Source organism: Hydra viridissima, unplaced genomic scaffold, assembly GCF_058129835.1.
Source record: "Hydra viridissima isolate aposymbiotic clone 2 unplaced genomic scaffold, HvirCarnegie_v1 scaffold_7, whole genome shotgun sequence".
Taxonomy (NCBI): Eukaryota; Metazoa; Cnidaria; class Hydrozoa; order Anthoathecata; family Hydridae; genus Hydra; species Hydra viridissima.
This window is the reverse complement of record NW_028324306.1, coordinates 17,110,959-17,128,596: the sequence shown is the minus strand read 5'-3', so window position 1 is coordinate 17,128,596 and position 17,638 is coordinate 17,110,959. Positions and strand designations below refer to the sequence as shown.

The 17,638-nt window shown below is 34.9% G+C and overlaps 1 protein-coding gene across 1 annotated transcript; it reads left to right on the top strand.

Annotated features, from left to right (window-relative positions):
- The first annotated feature begins 2,489 nt into the window (after nucleotides 1-2,489).
- On the top strand, nucleotides 2,490-6,081 carry LOC149886400 (uncharacterized). Its single transcript, XM_090094382.1, has 3 exons — nucleotides 2,490-3,278; nucleotides 3,331-3,546; nucleotides 5,742-6,081. The coding sequence occupies exons 1-3, from the start codon at nucleotides 2,791-2,793 to the stop codon at nucleotides 6,079-6,081; spliced, it is 1,044 nt and encodes a 347-aa protein (XP_089950508.1). The 5' UTR covers nucleotides 2,490-2,790.
- Nucleotides 6,082-17,638: the final 11,557 nt, after the last annotated feature.

Sequence of the window (17,638 nt, the reverse complement as noted above, 5' to 3'; positions counted from 1 at the left end):
GAATTGCATGGTTTTATCATCAAGCTTGTTATTTTTTGTGAATCTGTTACCTTTAAACTTCATCTTTTTCTTAGCTTTTAAAGACTTTGGCATCTTTAAAAACCAACTAATATACTTAATAAATGTTTTTATAATTCTAAATAAAATAAATAAATAAGGAACAGCACCAAACCATCAATTATTGTATTTGTAGTTAGGTGTCTGTTTCACTTTAGAATTTGAAACTTGCAGTCGTGGTTTAATGAAAATAATGTGGTTTAAGCTAATGGATTTAAGACATTTTATCAAAAAAACTTATTTGGAAGATTCAATGTGACCCCCTGTTTAAAAACATAGATATATTACAAGATTTTGGGACAAAACCAAATCTTGCTTGGCGTTGCTAAGGCGTTGCTAAGCGAAGAAAATTTTACCATGTTTTTTAAAAATCTTATATATCTTAATATTATTTTTAAAAAATATCAAAGTTATACATGTTTGAAACCAGAATTGAATTCTACATATATTGAAATAAAAATCCCAAAATCATTTTTTTTATGATTTTAATGCTTTAGTACCACCTCAACAAAAAAAAAGGAATGAACAAAGAAGAAAGAAAGTTAATCGAGGTGACTAAAAAAATATCAAAATTTCTTCAAAAACAAGTCAAGGATATGATGTCCACTTTGAAAAAAGGAGGAAGAGCAAAAACAATCATGACGGAAGATTTGTTCATTTTGAAAAACAAATCTGAAAATCCAAACGCAGCTCCCATTTTTTTCGGAAAGTTGTTTACAAAGAAAAACGAAAAAAACATTGAAGTGACCTCTTTGTTTTTTCAAAAAGAAAACAAAAGAAGAAAAGTGCGTCAATGCAAATAAAATGCTCGTGAAAGCAAATCCTTTTGAATACATTCGACAAAAGTGCTACCCCATCGCCTCTTTGAAAATTGAAGGTGTTTTTATCGGTGCACAGATCGAGTCGATACAGGTTAAAATTTCCGAAATGGTCATTACAAAAAATGCACCTTCTATTCAAAGCATCATGGGTAATAATTTGGATTTGGGAGAAGTGGAATCTGATGTTGCTAAGTCTGCCGGAAAAGAATTGGCCTCTTCCGCCATATTGACAGCCAAAGACGTCGCCATCGACAAAGGAAAAAAAGCGATTGAAAGAGTTTACGCCAAGACAGGGACGGTGAATCCAAACCAATTGGTCAACACGATTGTGAACGAAGCGGCAAAGGTGGACCAGTATGCTCCTATTAATCCGATGAAAGAGCTGCATAAAAAATTGTTTGGTTCGTCCATTCAAGTAAAAAGGAAAATGACGAAAAAGAATGCATCCAGAATTCAAGATCTCGTAAAAATGGGGATTGGTCTTTTGATTGCGTAAATTTTTTCACGGATCAAAATTATATAATTTTTTTTTCCTTATTTAAAAAAATGATAAACACCGACAGATTAAGAGTTGATGAAATGCCAGAGTATGACACTGGCATTGAAAAAGTTGATTATTTCGAGTACCTTCCAACAAATCTAGATTTAAATTCTTCAGGATCGATCGTTTTTGAGATTGATTGCCAGTCTGTGCAGTAGGCCGGATCATAAAAATTAATTTTTTTAGAATTTGTGAAAAGTGGCGTGATATAGTGTTGTTTAATATTTACAAAAAAAATATTTCTAAAGAATTAAATATACTTTGCATTTTTAAGTTTTAAGGTTTTATATGCTAAGTATATTTACTTTAGTACATGCATTAACTGCAACATGCATTTAACCCTAATACTAGATATAATCCCAAGGTTATGAAATTGAACCAAACCTATACCTACCTAACTAAATTAACCCTAATGATATGATTAACTCCAACGCTATTATAACTTTATATTATTATATTATTATTATATTATTCTATTTTTATATGATTGTTTATTAATTTCTGCTTTTATCAACTGATTGCAGAATTTATCCGTCTCATCTTGTATTTTTAGAAATTAACTGAAATTCTGATATGTTATAAAATCGTAAAACAACAATGATTTCAAGATCTAAAGCTTCAAAGAATCGTCATATACTTTTTGGAGAAGGTCGTGAATTACCCAATTTTTGCTTGCCAACCCACAAGCAAGTAGGCAAAGCATACTTGTCTGAGAAGAATTATGAAACTGAACCACTACGGTCTGTTTGTAAGAGACAAGCAGAGAAACTTTCTCAGATATGGATTAAAGCATCAGTTCCTTCTATAAGTCTTCGAGGCATAGAATTACAGCTGGAGAAGTACATAGGCAATGTTCAGAAAGTGATTCGATCAAAGTCTGCAACAGTCAAACAAGATGAAATAGAAAAAGATCTTGACACATTGTTTGACATTTGTTCGTGTAAATACAAAGAACTTTCGTCTTGTTGCTGTCCAATGGTTCTGAAGGTGCCAGCAATTGAGCATGACTTCCTAACTGATCAACGCACTATACGTGTTGGCGGAATAGCTGGAATCGACAAGAAGGAATCCGCACGTGCTGAGAGGCGTTTAAAACGAAAATCTGTTTCATTATCAAAGGAAGAGACTGCAGTTAAGTGTGCCAGAGTCGTTGAAGCATCTGATAATGAATCAGATAATGAAACAGACAACAATTCTGACACCGAAACTTATTCCCCTTCCGTATCAGATGTCGATACCGAAGTCACATCTACTCGTCTGAAAAACCGTTGTTTAAAAAATATTGCTCTACAAGCAGATGGTTTTGGCATATCAGATAGAGCAGTTGCCGCGATTGTATCAGCAACTCTGGTTGATTTTGGTATAGAACATATGGGGCCAGTGGATCGGAATAAAATTCGCAGAGAACGAAAACTACTGAGAACATCCTGTAAAAATGCTGATTGTAGAATTACTGGATTGTATTTTGATGGAAGGAAAGATCAGACTTTAAAACTTGAGGGGGATAGGCAGACTGTGATTTCTGAGGAACATATTTCCATTTTATCAGAGCCAAATTCAAAGTATGTTTATCATTGTACGACAACAAGTGGATCAGCCAAATCCATTGCAGATTCAATAATTGATACTGTTGACTGCACGAACCTTGTTTGTATTGGTTCTGATTCAACTAACGTTAATACTGGTTTAAACAATGGAGTTATACGCAGAATGGAAATTGAAGTTGGTCGACCACTGCACTGGTCCATTTGTCTTTTACATCTGAACGAGCTTCCTTTGCGACATCTTTTTCACTCCTTAGATGGTGCAACAACTGGACCCCATTCATTTAATGGACCAATTGGCAAATCTATTTCAATGTCTGTTGAAATAGACTTGCCAATTGGTCCATTAAATACAAACAGACCGTAGTGGTTCAAAGAAACCCATAGTCAGCTTTGCCATACTTGTTGGTGAACCTATTATATGCAATAAGCAGTTGTTAAGCAGTGATCAACTGTACTTTTTCGAAATTGTTAATGCGGTGAAGACAGGTGTTGTACCAGATAGATTTAGTTCTAGAACACCTGGGCGACTAAACCATGCAAGGTGGTTGACACTAGCAAACCGTGTTCTACGCCTCTATATATCTACTGAAAATCCATCAAATGAACTAATACTTTTGGCTAAATTTATTGTGAATTCATATGCGGTTGTTTGGTTTGACATTAAGAAACATTCAAACTGCTGGAATGCTGCTCCACACTATTATAAAATGATAGAAACATCACGATTTCTTCCTGTGCGTTATCGAATAATTGTTCAGCAAGTTTTGAAGCGCAATAGCTACCCGGCTCATATCGAGAGCATTATTCTGGCTATGCTCAAAGACAACCGTCAAGTGATCCGTAAGCTTGCGTTGAAGAGAATTCTTCGTGCTCGTGAAGATGACATACCAAATCGAAAATTTCAACTCCCTGAGATACGATTTCAAGCGACTAGTTATGAAGAACTGATTGACTGGCAAACACAGCCCCGCTTGGAACCTGTTCTGACAAAACATATTCCAACTGTACAAATATTGGCATGGCTTTCGTCAGTTGAAGACATAGTTATTGACATTGAGCCATTTCCATGTCACAATCAAAGTGTTGAACGTGTGATTAAAATTGTGACTGAATCAGCATCTAAAGTTTATGGTCATGAAAATCGTGATGGCTATATTCGCGTTCAACTGGCGCGCCGCAAGTTGATGCCTCACTTTGACACAAAATCTGAATTTAAGAACATTTAAGTATAGTTTCTAATCAACGTTTGCTAATGATATATTGTTTTGACTGTTCAAATAATTTGAATTTTATTATAAATTCAATCAATAAATTATGTAACAAATGAGCGTTTTTAAGTTAATTTATTTGAAAACTTCAAAGGTAAAAATACAAAGTATAGCAAAGTAGTAGCGAAAAACGGTTTGCAGCATTGCATTCAGCGTATTTGAGAGCCAATTACTGGAAATTCCCGAAGAAATTTTCCAAATTTTTTTAAGTTATGATCCGGCCTACTGTGCAGACACTTCCGTCAGAGGCTTACATCCTCGTTGAAGGAGTTTTGAAAAAAGCTGAAGGAACTGCTTTCACAGCAGCAGACAACATTGCCTTCGTGAACAACGCCATAATGTATTTGTTCAGCAACGTCACTTACGACTTATCGGTGCAGCAAGTGGAGAGAGTCATGTACCCAGGTCAGGGAACAACCATGCTTGGATTGTTGAAATATCCTTTCGGTTTTCAGCTTGCCGATGGTTTGAAGCAAATATGGTACAAAGATACTTCAAACGCCACTGGAAATTCAGGATTCAACGTAAGACGAGACCACTTGTTCGCAGACACTATATCTATTGGATCTTTTTCGTTCAGGATACCTTTAAAACACATTTTTGGTTTTTGTGAAACTTATGACAAAGTTGTTTATGGATTCAGACACACCATCACCTTTACAAAGAAAGAATATGACGACGCCATTTATAGAGCTGGTACTGTTGCTGCGGGAATGATCGACATTAAAAAAATTCAGACTTTTTATGCCGAGAATTGACTTAAATATTTTGAAGAAAGCCGAATTCATGGATTTAATGACGAAGAAAATTTCCGTTCCAGTGGCATATAAGACAAACAAAGTCGAAAGGCAAGCCATTCCCGCTGGTCTTACAGAATTTACCTGGACTCTAGGAAGAATCACGGACAAAGCGTTCCTAGATATATCATATTCGGACTTCAGACAAACAGACCTTCCAGTCAAACTGCAAATCCAGCCGTATTCAATCATTGCAATACCAACAATTTTTACGTGACCGTTAATGGGATAAAGTATCCAAATTAAAATTACGACTTGAATTTTGGAGAAAAGAAAATTGTCATGGCTCATTCTGACGCGTTCTCTTTTGACTAAAAATTTTACTGCACAAACGAACTTGTTTGCCAATCTGGGTTTTCTCTGCTTAAATATAAAAATTTGTATCCATTGTTCTTTGTCGATATCAGCAAGCAAAAAAAAGAGTTGTTTCTGAAACGGCCGCATTGGTTGTGAACATTAAATTTCGAAAAGCAACTCCAGATAACACCGTTATATTCGCAGTGGTCATTTCCGACAAATTGATTAAATTTGTTTCAGACGGAACAAACATGAATGCTGTTTATTAGATTCTTTAATAATAAATCTTGACAAAAATGAATTAAACAAAATTTATTTCTTTTTAAAAAATAAAACATGAGGTTCACAAAAAATTATCTGAAAAAACTGCTGAGGGAAAATGGAGTCACAAAAACTTCAAACAATATGTTGACTTTGATGATGATTGCGATTGAGAACAATCTGATAAGCGAAGATTTGCTTTTGGAGTGTGCAAAAGAAGACAGACCTGTAGGTCGACCAAAAAAAGAAGTGAAAACGGAAAAGGTGAAAACTGAAAAGGTGAAACAAGAAAATGTGAAAAAACCGATCGACCCAAAATACGAGAGGCTTGGTTTAATTCGAAAAAAACCTGTGACTGTGAAAACAACCAACATTGACACTGGGGAGGTGGTTGAATACGAATCCCTTTACAAAGCGATGAAAAAAAACGGGGCATGGATGGAGATATTTGGAGCGTCGAGATGGAAAAGTGGAAAATGGAATCAACATTGAAATTTTAAATTCTGAAAAACTCGAAAACCGTAAAAATGACAAAGTCGAAAAAAATTGAAAAAAATGACAGTACAAAATTTTTTTTAACATGAAAAAGTTAAAAATATTTTCTTGATGTAATAAAATGAAAAAAAAACGACAAAGTCAAAAAAAAATTTTAACATGAAAAAAGTTAAAAAATTAAAAAAAACACGAAAAATTGATTTTGAGTTAAATAAGTTTCTTGGCATAATAAAAATGGAAAACAAAACGTTAAAAGAATTGCGAGAAATCGCCAAAGTCCAAAAATTGAAAAACTATTCAAAGATGCAAAAGGATGATCTCGTGACAAAATTAAACGCAGCATCATCTCAAAGGAGCATACTTTCATGGGCTGTCCAAAAACAGGTTCCTGCACCGCGACCAACTGTTCAAAAGCCTGTCATCGCTCCGAAACCGTCCACAATTCCACCGAGACCTGTCATCACATCAAATCAATCTCTCGTGTGGAAACCAGCTCTTGCTCCAAACCATTTGCAAAATCCTGTTATCGCGACGAGATCTGTTCTAGAGCCATCGCGTCACCTCATTGAGGCTCCTGTTCCAGATTCGTATCCTGTGTTAACTCCTGGACTGTTTTCAAGGTTGACGACGGCTGTGAAAAATGTGGTTGTCAACAGTTTAAACAATGTGCTTAAATTGATTGACCAGTGCGTTCCAGACGCTGTGAAGAAAACAGTGAGCAATGTGGGGAACGAAGTGAAAAAAAAAGTAGACTCTCTCAAATCAACGACCCTCAAATCAATTGTGCGCGAAGCAGTTTACAAGTCACGCATTATTTTCAATTGAACGATCACGCGTTGAGACATGTTACCAAACAATTTTCGCATCAATTCGAAGGAAATCATCATGACGCTTTTGCCTTTTTTAGACTTTGCAAAAGACGGTGCGATGAAAATTTTTCAAGAAAATAAAAATAAAAAAGCGTACATTGTTTTGATTTGCGAGATGTCGTGTGTGAGCATTACTACTGGGGATGAAGTGTCTAGAACTGTCCCTTTTTCGTCAAAATCTGGAATTATTTTGGAGTCGACGGATTTGGGAGAATTTTACGACACAGCAAAAGATGAAATCCTTGAAAACATGGTCAAATACAACGAAATGGGGTCGAATTACAGAGTGTCTGCCATCTTGAAAATGGATATTAACTTGATTGATTACAATCCAATCCGTGCGAGGTCATACATTCCTCTCGACAATTTTCTAGCGAGCAAAAAAGCATTCATCAATATGGTCAACGAAGACAACGAATGTTTCAAATGGTGCGTCTCAAGGTTTTTAAACATGAAGGAAAAACACGGTGAAAGAATTGAGAAAGACTTGATTAAAAAATCGAAAGAGTAAACTTTGGAAAGGATTGAATTTCCAGTCAAACTCGATCAAATCAAAAAATTTTAAAAAAATAATCCAGAAATCAGCGTCAACGTTTTTGGGTAAGAAAATAAATCCATTCACCCTTTACGAATATTGAAATGTTTGAACAGAAAATATGAAATAGATTTGTTGCTCATTTCAGACGAAAAAACAAATCATTATTATCTGATCAAAAGTCTAAGTCGATTGATCTCATCGCAGTGATCTCCACATCACGGAAAAATATATTTTTGCAGAAATTGTTTGCAAGGGATGAATAGTGAGGAAGATCTTTCCAAACATTCGACTTATTGCAAAGAGAACAGCTCGGTAAGAATCGAACTTCCCGAAAAAAATTCTTTCATGAAATTTGAACAAAAAGAAAGGTCGATGAGAGTTCCTTTTGTCGTTTACGCAGACTTTGAAATTTTCATCACGCCGATTAACACTTGCATCCCCGACCCCAATCAGTCTTACACAAAACATTACCAAAAACACACTCCTAGTTCGTTCTGCTATTTCATCAAATGCTTCGACGAAACCGTTTACAAAGGAAATCCGGTGACGTTTACAGCAACGAGAGAAACGGACGATGTTGCAAAAATATTTGTGGAGATGCTCGAAAAAGACATTTTTGAAATTTATGAAATGACAAAAGCTCCAAAAAATATGATCATAACCAATGAGGATGAAAATAAATTCAATTCTGCAACCGTGTGTCACATTTGCGAGGAAATTCTCGGAGATGACAAAGTGCGCGATCACTGCCATTTTACTGGAAAGTACCGAGGAGCTGCACACAACAGTTGCAAAATAAAATACAAAATTCCAAAATTCTTCCCTGTTGTGTTTCACAATTCGTCAGGTTACGACAGCCATTTGTTTATCAAGAAATTGTCTGGTGGAAAATTAACCTGCATTCCAAGCAACGAAGAAAAATACATAAGTTTCACAAAAAAAATAAAAGTGGGTGAGTATATTAAAGAGGGTAAGTTGATTGATGCAAAACGAGAGTTGATATTTATCGACAGTTTTACATTCATGGCCTCCAGTTTAGAATCTTTATCAAAAAATCTGACCATTGCAAGTGCAAAAACATCGCCAAATATTATTCCGGAGAAAAGTTTGATTTATTGCTCAGAAAAGGAGTGTACCCTTACGATTGGATGGAGTCGATCGAAAAGTTTTCTGAAACTCAATTAATACCCAAAGAATTGATTTTTTTCCAAATTAAACGATGATGGAATAAGCGACGAAAATTATTTGCATGCCAAAAAGGTTTGGGAAGAATTTGGTTGCAAAACATTCAGATTTTATCACGATTTGTACAACGTGTCAGACGTTTTGATGCTGGCGGATGTCTTTGAAACTTTCAGGGACGTTTGCATAAAAAATTACAAACTCGACCCAGCTTGGTACCGATTGTCTCCAGGATTGGCTTGGAACGCTTGTTTGAAAATGACAAAAATAAAATTGGAGTTGTTGAGCGATCCTGACATGCTTCTCATGGTTCGAAAAGGAATCCGCGGAGGAATAAGCATGATTTCAAACCGACTTGGAAAATCAAACAACAAATACATGGGAGATTCTTTTGACCCCAACAAAGAGTCAACATACATTCAATACTTGGACGCCAACAACTTGTACGGATGGGCCATGAGCAAACCTCTTCCCACTCACGGTTTCGAACGGATGACTGAAGATGAACTTTTAAATTGGAAATTGATTCCTTGCATTTTAGAAGTCGATTTGGATTATCCAGAAAGTCTTCACGACGAGCACAACGGTTACCTTTTGGCTCCGGAAAGAATAACCATTAAAAAAGTGAAAAAACTCATTCCAAATTTAAACGACAAAAAGAATTACGTCCTTCACCGCGAAAACCTTAAACTATATCAACGATTGGGAATGAAAATTTACACAGAGGAATAAAATTTACACAGAGGAATAAAATTTAAAGAGAGTAATTAGTTAAAAAAATACATAGACCTCAACACCAATTTAAGAACAAAAACCAAAAACGAATTTGAGAAGGATTTTTTCAAACTGACGAATAATTCGGTATTAGGAAAAACCATGGAAAACATTGAAAAGCGAGTGGAAGTGAGACTGGTGACGAAAAGGGAAGAAGCCACGAAATTGTCGTCCAAACCATTTTCGTCCGACACGATTTTCAATGAAAACTTAATAGCAGTTCACATGAAAAGAACAAAGTTGCTTTACAACAAACCGATTTATTTAGGAATGTCCATTTGGATTTGAGTAAAACTTTGAAGTTTAAATTTAATTACGATTACATCAGAAAAATGTATTCAGATAGGGCAAAATTGTTGATGACAGACACGGACTCGTTGATTTATGAAATAAAAACGGACGATTTTTACAAAGACGTTGCTAAGGATGTGGAAAGCAAATTTGACACGAGCGAATTTTACAAAAACCATCCCGCCATTTAAAGTGTAGGGTTTAATTTTGGCGCAAACAAAAAAGTGATTGAGATGTTCAAAGACGAAACCGGAGGAAAGCAAATTGAAGAATTTGTCGGTCTGCGATCGAAATTGTACTCTTACAAAATCCATTAAGAAGAGCACAAAAAATGCAAAGGAGTGAAAAAAAATGTGGTTAAAAAATACATTACTCACGACGATTACAAAGACTGTCTCAAAACTAAAAAAGAAAATGTAAGTAAAATGAGCGTGATCAGATCCCATTTACACGAAATATACACGGAAGAAATTAACAAAGTCTCTCTCAGCGCCGACGACGACAAAAGAATCATTTTGGAAGATGGAATTCACACGTTGGCTTATGGCCATTACAAATTAAAAAAATCTATAGAGGTAACACCAGAACCAGAGTCAGATGAAGAGGTAGAATTAGTTTCAGAACCAGAGTCAGATGAAGAGGAAGAATTAGTTTCAGAACCAGAGTCAGATGAAGAGGAAGAATTAGTTTCAGAACCAGAGTCAGATGAAGAGGTAGATTTAGTTTCAGAACCAGAGTCAGATGAAGAGGGAGAATTAGTTTCAGAACCAGAGTCAAAATCAGAACCACAACCATAGCCATAGACAAAAAGGTTAATCGCTGAGTGCAGAGAGATAATCTCAGAGTCCAAAGGATTTTAAAAAAACTTTAACAAAGTAAAAAAATGAGTAACAAAAGAATAAGTGTGGAAGGAATTGTTTTGCCAAACGAGGCTTAGACCAATTTTCAATTGATAAAGGCAGCAAAAAAACTGAAATTAAAAAACTTTAGAGGAGTTTTTGTCAGAGACGAATTGCCCAAAAAGGCAATGAAAAAAGAATGCGGGATTGTCAATACGGGAGATTCAAGCACTGACGGGTTTCCTTGTGTGTGTTGGTACAAAGACGGAGATAAAAAGTTCAGCTTTGACTCTTACGCCCAACCCCCTCTCGTCGAGCTCGTCGACTATTTAAAAAGTCCCATCTTTTACAACAGCGAAAGGGTTCAATTTGGAAACACGTCTTATTGTGGTCACTTGTGTCTTTACGTCTTGAAAAAATGTGAAGAGGGAAACAGCTTTCAAGACGTCGTCAACACCCTTTGGTGATTGCAAATCAAATTAAAAAAAAAATTTGTCCATTTAAAAATGATTGACAAATTCAACAGAAGCGAATTCAGCTTTTATTTCTACAATCTTTCAGCAGACTCAACAAGCAACGTTTATGTTAAAACGGACGGGTCCAGCACCATCACTGCAGACATTGATTTCAATTCAAACAAAATCATTAATCTGGCAGAACCAACAAACTCACACGACGCCGCCACAAAAAGTTACGTGGACACGCATTCGTCTGGAGGAACTTCAGTGGGACCTGCTGACTTGAATTTAAATTTTCACAAAGCTATCAATTTGAACGAACCAACAAATCTTCGTGATGCCGCCACAAAAAATTACGTCGACGTCAGCTCGAGCATGCGCATCAAAACGGGCGGATCGAGCACGATCACTGGGGACTTGGATTTAAATTTTCAAAAATTGCTCAACGTCTCTGATCCAACCACTCTTCACGATGCAGCCACAAAAGGGTAAGTGGACGCTCGAGTGGCTTATTCGAGCATCAATTACTCAGACATTTACATGACATCGCACAAATTGACCAATTTGGCCGAGCCAACTTCAGCCTCAGATTCAACCACAAAAAATTATGTTGACACACATGTTTCAGGCGGAACTGCAGTGGGCACCGCGGACTTGGATTTAAATTCCCATAAATTGATCAATGTGCTTGATCCGTCAAATGCGCAAGACGGAGCGACAAAAAGTTACTCGGACGTTTTATCACAAAAATCCAACTTTTTAGGACTTTTTCCCAATTCAAGCTTTTCATCCTTGGGGTTAAAGTCGCAAATTGTAGCAGGATCAACTACTGCACCAGTCTTTAGCTACGTAGACGGTCCTGGAGTTCTGAGAAGATTATGGCTTGCCATTGATGGAACCATTAGACAAGTCTTTCTTCGGATATTTGCAGACGGAGAAAGTAGAGTGGGTAATTATGCAATAACCACGGAAGGAATAGGAACGGACGCCACTGCCCTCGCTTGTGACATGCTCTTTGCTCCTATCGGAGGAGGACCAGCTTACGCCAACTCTTTGCAAGGATGCAACGTTTCCAGCTCCACTTCCTTGGGAGGATACTTTACCGTCGACTTACCGTTTACAGCAAACTTAACCATCCAATTGATTAATAATAATGCTGCAGCTATCACTTACTGAATTCAACCCTTTATTTCCACATTCACCTCCATCCCTCCTCTTCTCTCCTCCGTTAAAATGTACTCGAGGACGTTCAGATATCTAAACACATCTTACGGAAACAAATATGTTTTGCTTAACACCAATGGAAAAGGAAATGGCGTTTTTCTAAAATACATCAGGATGCACATCATCGGCTCCTCTGGAAACTGGTGGGAGTCTAGAGTCAGAATGTACGACGGAAATTTACCAGGCAACGGCACTGTCCTCAGCCCCTGGACACCTTTCAATGCAAACAATTACAACACTTTCCCTGGGTATGACGGCGACAGCAAATGCATCTTTTCCTCATCTGGAATGGAAGATATTTACTTGTCTTCGTGGAATGGGATAAACTTAACCTCGTTTGACAACAAATCGTCAGGACTGTTGTACCAATCAACCGCCTCCATCGGATCCACCACCACTATTTCCTTTTACAGAAATTTTGCAGAATCAGACTCCATGCCCAGCGTCGCAGCTGGCAGAAGACTCGTCGTCACGCTCAACTCTGGCGACGCGCAAGTCGGTCAATCCGGAAGCTTTTACCTTCTTCTCGGACAAGCGTATTATTACGTCTAATTCTAAACCTTTTTAAATTTAATTTTGTGAACATTTTTGACTTAAAGAAATTCTTGGCATATTAAAAATGAATTCCATTGAAACTCCGATGATTAAAGTGTCTCAAGATCCCATTCAAATTTTAAAAAATAAAGGAATCAAATGGCGGGATATAGAAATTTACAAATCAATCATCCAAAGAAAAAAAGAACAAGACCAAAGAAAAAAAGAACGAGAAGTTTTTTGTGCAAGATTTAAACACCTTTACAATAATAAAAATTTTTCTTTACGCGTTTTCACGTCATGAAAAAAAATGTTTTATCCCAGAAAAACTTTACCGCGAGGAAGAAAAAAAACGATTTTGTCCCAGAACTCCCATTTCATAGAAGTAAGGGTCTAGACTAACTTTCACTGACTCTACTGGCAATTTTTTATTAAATTTCGTTCCAATATTTTGCAGACTCTGTTTGCAACTTCACTTATATATCGCTCGGAAAAACGTATATAATCGTGTTTGCCCACGATCAACTTATTCTTTTCAAGTGACTGAAGAAGAGCGGCTGAGAAAGGCGCAGAGTGGTCAAAGTAACTGTTTTATCAAATAGTACCCAATTATTGATTAGAAAACTGGATTTAGTAAATTGCAGCCCGCCTTTCAATCCAAATTAACTGCGTGAGTATCTCATCAAGTATTTTGCGTTAAAGTTTTTTCGTGCACTTTACGTTGTCACTATAAGGGAACTAATTAAAAAACGAAATTTTTATCTTATAATATTTACAGAGTGTTTTTCTTGCAAATATTTTTTTTCATATTTTTTTGGCTTTTTAAGATAGGGAACTCAAACGTTGTTCTTTTAACTCAGTAAATAGTTTTGAATAACATTGTTTAAAATTTCATATACAAATAGAACGCGCTGTTTGCATAATAGTCGGTGATTTATCTCATCTTTCATGCATGTTAAATCTTTCAATAGCTTTTTTCCAATTATTAAATCCTTTTGTGGTAGAATTTCATTAAATAGCTATGTTAGTTTCGTTTCTTTGACATGTTAAACAGAACGTTTTATTTTTGTCTTTGTTATAACTAAACCATTTGTACATGTCAAGCCAAGAATTGAGAAACTTACTGGCTGATTTTTTAGTAGCCTTCTTGGCAGGTGCATTACAAGAAGCTTCAGTTGAATCAAACCGTTCTGATGCTTAGTCTGAGGAAGCCAAATCCATAGCTCATGCTGGCTGCTCAGTAGATGGCAATACAGTTATATTTGATTCTGATTATATATCTTGAATTGGGACAGTGGATTTATTGCTGGTTTTAGTTAAGTGTTTCAACACAACCATACTTGTCCTATTGCTGACTTTTGATCTAGTGATAAACCTGAAAAAAAAAAGCTTTAAATAATTTAACAGGGATAATACCAATTTTGTTGTAAAAAAATGTTCTCCAGAACTATAATATAGATATTTTCCAATAAATTCTGAATGGGAACAAAAGTTGGAGACATAGCAAAAAAAACTGAAGACTGTAGAATTTTTAAAGCAGTGCATACTTAAATTGATGACTGGAAGTAAGGAATTCATATAACAGATCGAAATAAAAAAAAAAAAGACAAAAGTAAGTTTTTTAACACATATATCTTATACTAATGTGATGCGCTAGAAGTTAGAAAGGAATTTTTCTGCCAGTCAAGCGTGGGTCAGTTTGGTTTTTGTTTGTTGCTTTGTTTGTAGGTGTTTCTTTTCAATAAACGTTTTGCGAAAAGCACTGCAATAGTCGAATGGTTTTCATAACGGTTTGGTTTTAGCTTGCACTTAATGCTATTGCAAAATGACTTGCAATAGCATTAAGTGCTATTGCAAATCATTTGGAAATCATTAATTGCAAATCATCTTGCAAATCATTGCAAGATGATTCTGACGAATCATCCAGAAAAAATTCAAACCTGTTAATTCCGAACTACAAGCTAATATCATATTAGCGAAAAGTTCAAAAACGAGGAGGTGGAATTATGACTTATATTCATAATGATCTGACAACTAAAATTAGAGACGATCTTTCGATTTCTGATGCCGATGGTGAGGTCTTTACGATTGAAATAATGAACAAAAAATTAAAAAATATACTGGTGCCCACCTGTTACAGACCACCTAAAGGTGATATAAAAAACTTTTCAAATCACCTAAAACAAATATTTCTAAAAAATAACAAAGAGCACAAAATTTTATTTTGTATTGGAGAGACAAATATAAACTGTCTACAGTGCAATGAAGATGCTGTTACCAAAACTTTTTTTGACGGTATGTTTCAATACTACATCTTTCCTATAATAAACAAACCAACCCGGGTAACATTTTATTCAATCACTGCAAAAGACAACATATTGACTAATTTATTTTATGATTCTTCATTAAAAGCAGGTGTTATCCAAACGGATATATCCGATCACTTTCCAATATACTTTTCCTTTTCTCAAGACACAAAAAATAATAACTCTAAAATCAAAGTCTATAAACGAAAAATTAATAATTTTACTATTCAACAGTTTAAAGAATCACTATCGGCAGTAAGGTGGGACAGAATTTACCAAGAATACAACCTTGGGGATACCAACTCTGCTTATAATCAATTTATAGAAATATTCTTAAGGCACTACAATAATCATTTCCCAATTGTAGAACAAGAATTAAAAGTAAAATACTTACAATGTCCATGGATTACCAGAGGTATTAAAAAAACCTTCAAAAAAAAAACAAAGACTTTACATCAAGTATTTAAAAAACAGAAATGAAAAAAATCTAAATACTTACAAACAATACAAAAATTTATTCGAAAAAAAAAAAAAAATCGAAGATAATTTACTTCTCGAATCAAATAAAATGGTGACATCAAAAAAACATGGAATACTATAAAAGAAATAACTGGGAACAAAAAAACTAAATCAAATACCTTACCTGCTCAAATCGTCATTGACAATACAGTGTACAGTGACAAAAATACGATTGCTGAAAAGTTCAACGATTTTTTTTGTTATCATTGGCCCTAATCTTGCCTCGAAAATTAAGCCTCCTAATAACTCATTCAAATCATACTTAAGTGACACCCAGAGCGAACTAAACTACAAAGAACTAAGCTATCAAGAACTTAATGTTGCTCTAAATTCCTTAAAATTAAACAAAGCTCCAGGTATAGATGATATCTGTAGTAGGTTAGTGGCAAATGTCTTTACAACAATAAATAAACCTATATATGAAATTTTTAAGTCTTCGATTAAAACAGGAGTTGTACCGGACAAGCTTAAAGTAGCTAAAGTAGTACCAATATTTAAATCAGGTGAAACATACTTAATTAATAACTATAGACCTATCACGGTACTCCCTACCTTTTCTAAGCTTCTCGAAAGAATAATCTATAACAGATTGTATGAGTACTTAATCCAAAATAAAATTCTAAATAAAAAGCAATTCGGTTTCCAAAACCAAAATTCAACTGAACACGCAATCCTAGATCTAGTTAACAATATAAGTGATTCTTTTTACAAAAAACAGTATGTTCTAGGCATCTTTATAGACCTGTCAAAAGCGTTTGATACTGTAAATCATAATATCTTACTTAAAAAAATGGAAAGCTATGGGATAAAAAACATAACCCTTGACTGGTTCAAAAACTATCTTAGCAACAGGCAACAATGTGTTTTTTCAGTTATAAACACTCAAAACTACTACGAGTTGAGTGCGGTGTCCCCCAAGGTTCCATTCTTGAACCTCTTTTGTTTCTTCTATACATAAATGACCTTACAAAAGCCTTGGATAAACTTGATGTAATTATGTTTGCCGATGACACAAACTTATTTTATTCCTCGAACTCAATCAAAGACCTTTACAAATGTATGAACAAAGAGCTTAAAAGATTAAATATATGGTTGAAAATGAATCAGTTATCACTAAACACAGAAAAAACAAAATACATATTGTTTCATTCCAAAAAACAAAAGAATAATATACCTACTATCCTTCCCTCACTAAAAATAGATAAGGTAAACATTGAAAGAACAGAAACAATTAAATTTCTTGGGATCCTTATGACGAAAATATATCTTGGAGAGCCCATATAAGTATAAAAAACACCAAAATTTCGAAAAATATTGGGATACTCTACAAAGTTAAACCTATGTTATCCCAACATAACCTTAAATCGCTTTATTTTTCTTACATCCAAAGTTATCTTACGTACGCTAATATTACATGGGCAAGTACACACAAATCCAAATTGAGTACTATTTATATAAGTTAAAAACATGCATCAAGACTAGTTTATGATAAAGATAAACTCACCCATGCTGAACCCTTACTAAAAACCTTAAATGCACTAAATGTCTACCAAATCAAAATCTACCAAAATGTACTATTTATGCTAAAATACAAACTTGGACTAGTCCCATCGCATTTTTTAAATAACTTCTTTCAAGTAAACTCTAATAGATATATAACAAGAGCTACAGGCAATTTCACACTGCCTAAAAGAACAACATAGTTCTCACGGTTTTCTATTTCCTACCGGGGTCCGTACCTGTATAACAAAATAATATTAAAAAATATAGAACTTAAAGTATTAAATAATCCTGCCAACTTAAAAAATGAAATAAAACACCTCATGCTTAATATCAACAATTATATTGATATGTATTAAACTTAACAACAGAATCTATAGTGAAATATTTATGTGTATCACTGACTGTATTTTGACTATATATAAATATGAAATAGACTTTATTTAACAATTTGAAAAGGTACTCCATGATAAGTCTTCATAGACTTCTACGAGTTTTCCTTTACAACAACATATATATA

Bases quoted from the DNA above. Each gene is read 5' to 3' on its own strand.
- LOC149886400 (XM_090094382.1), top strand. From the start codon at position 2,791: ATGGGGCCAGTGGATCGGAATAAAATTCGCAGAGAACGAAAACTACTG. The intron at 3,279-3,330 runs GTCTGTTGAAAT...AACAGACCGTAG, and splicing joins ATTGGCAAATCTATTTCAAT to TGGTTCAAAGAAACCCATAG. The intron at 3,547-5,741 runs ATCTACTGAAAA...CAATATGTTGAC, and splicing joins CGTGTTCTACGCCTCTATAT to TTTGATGATGATTGCGATTG.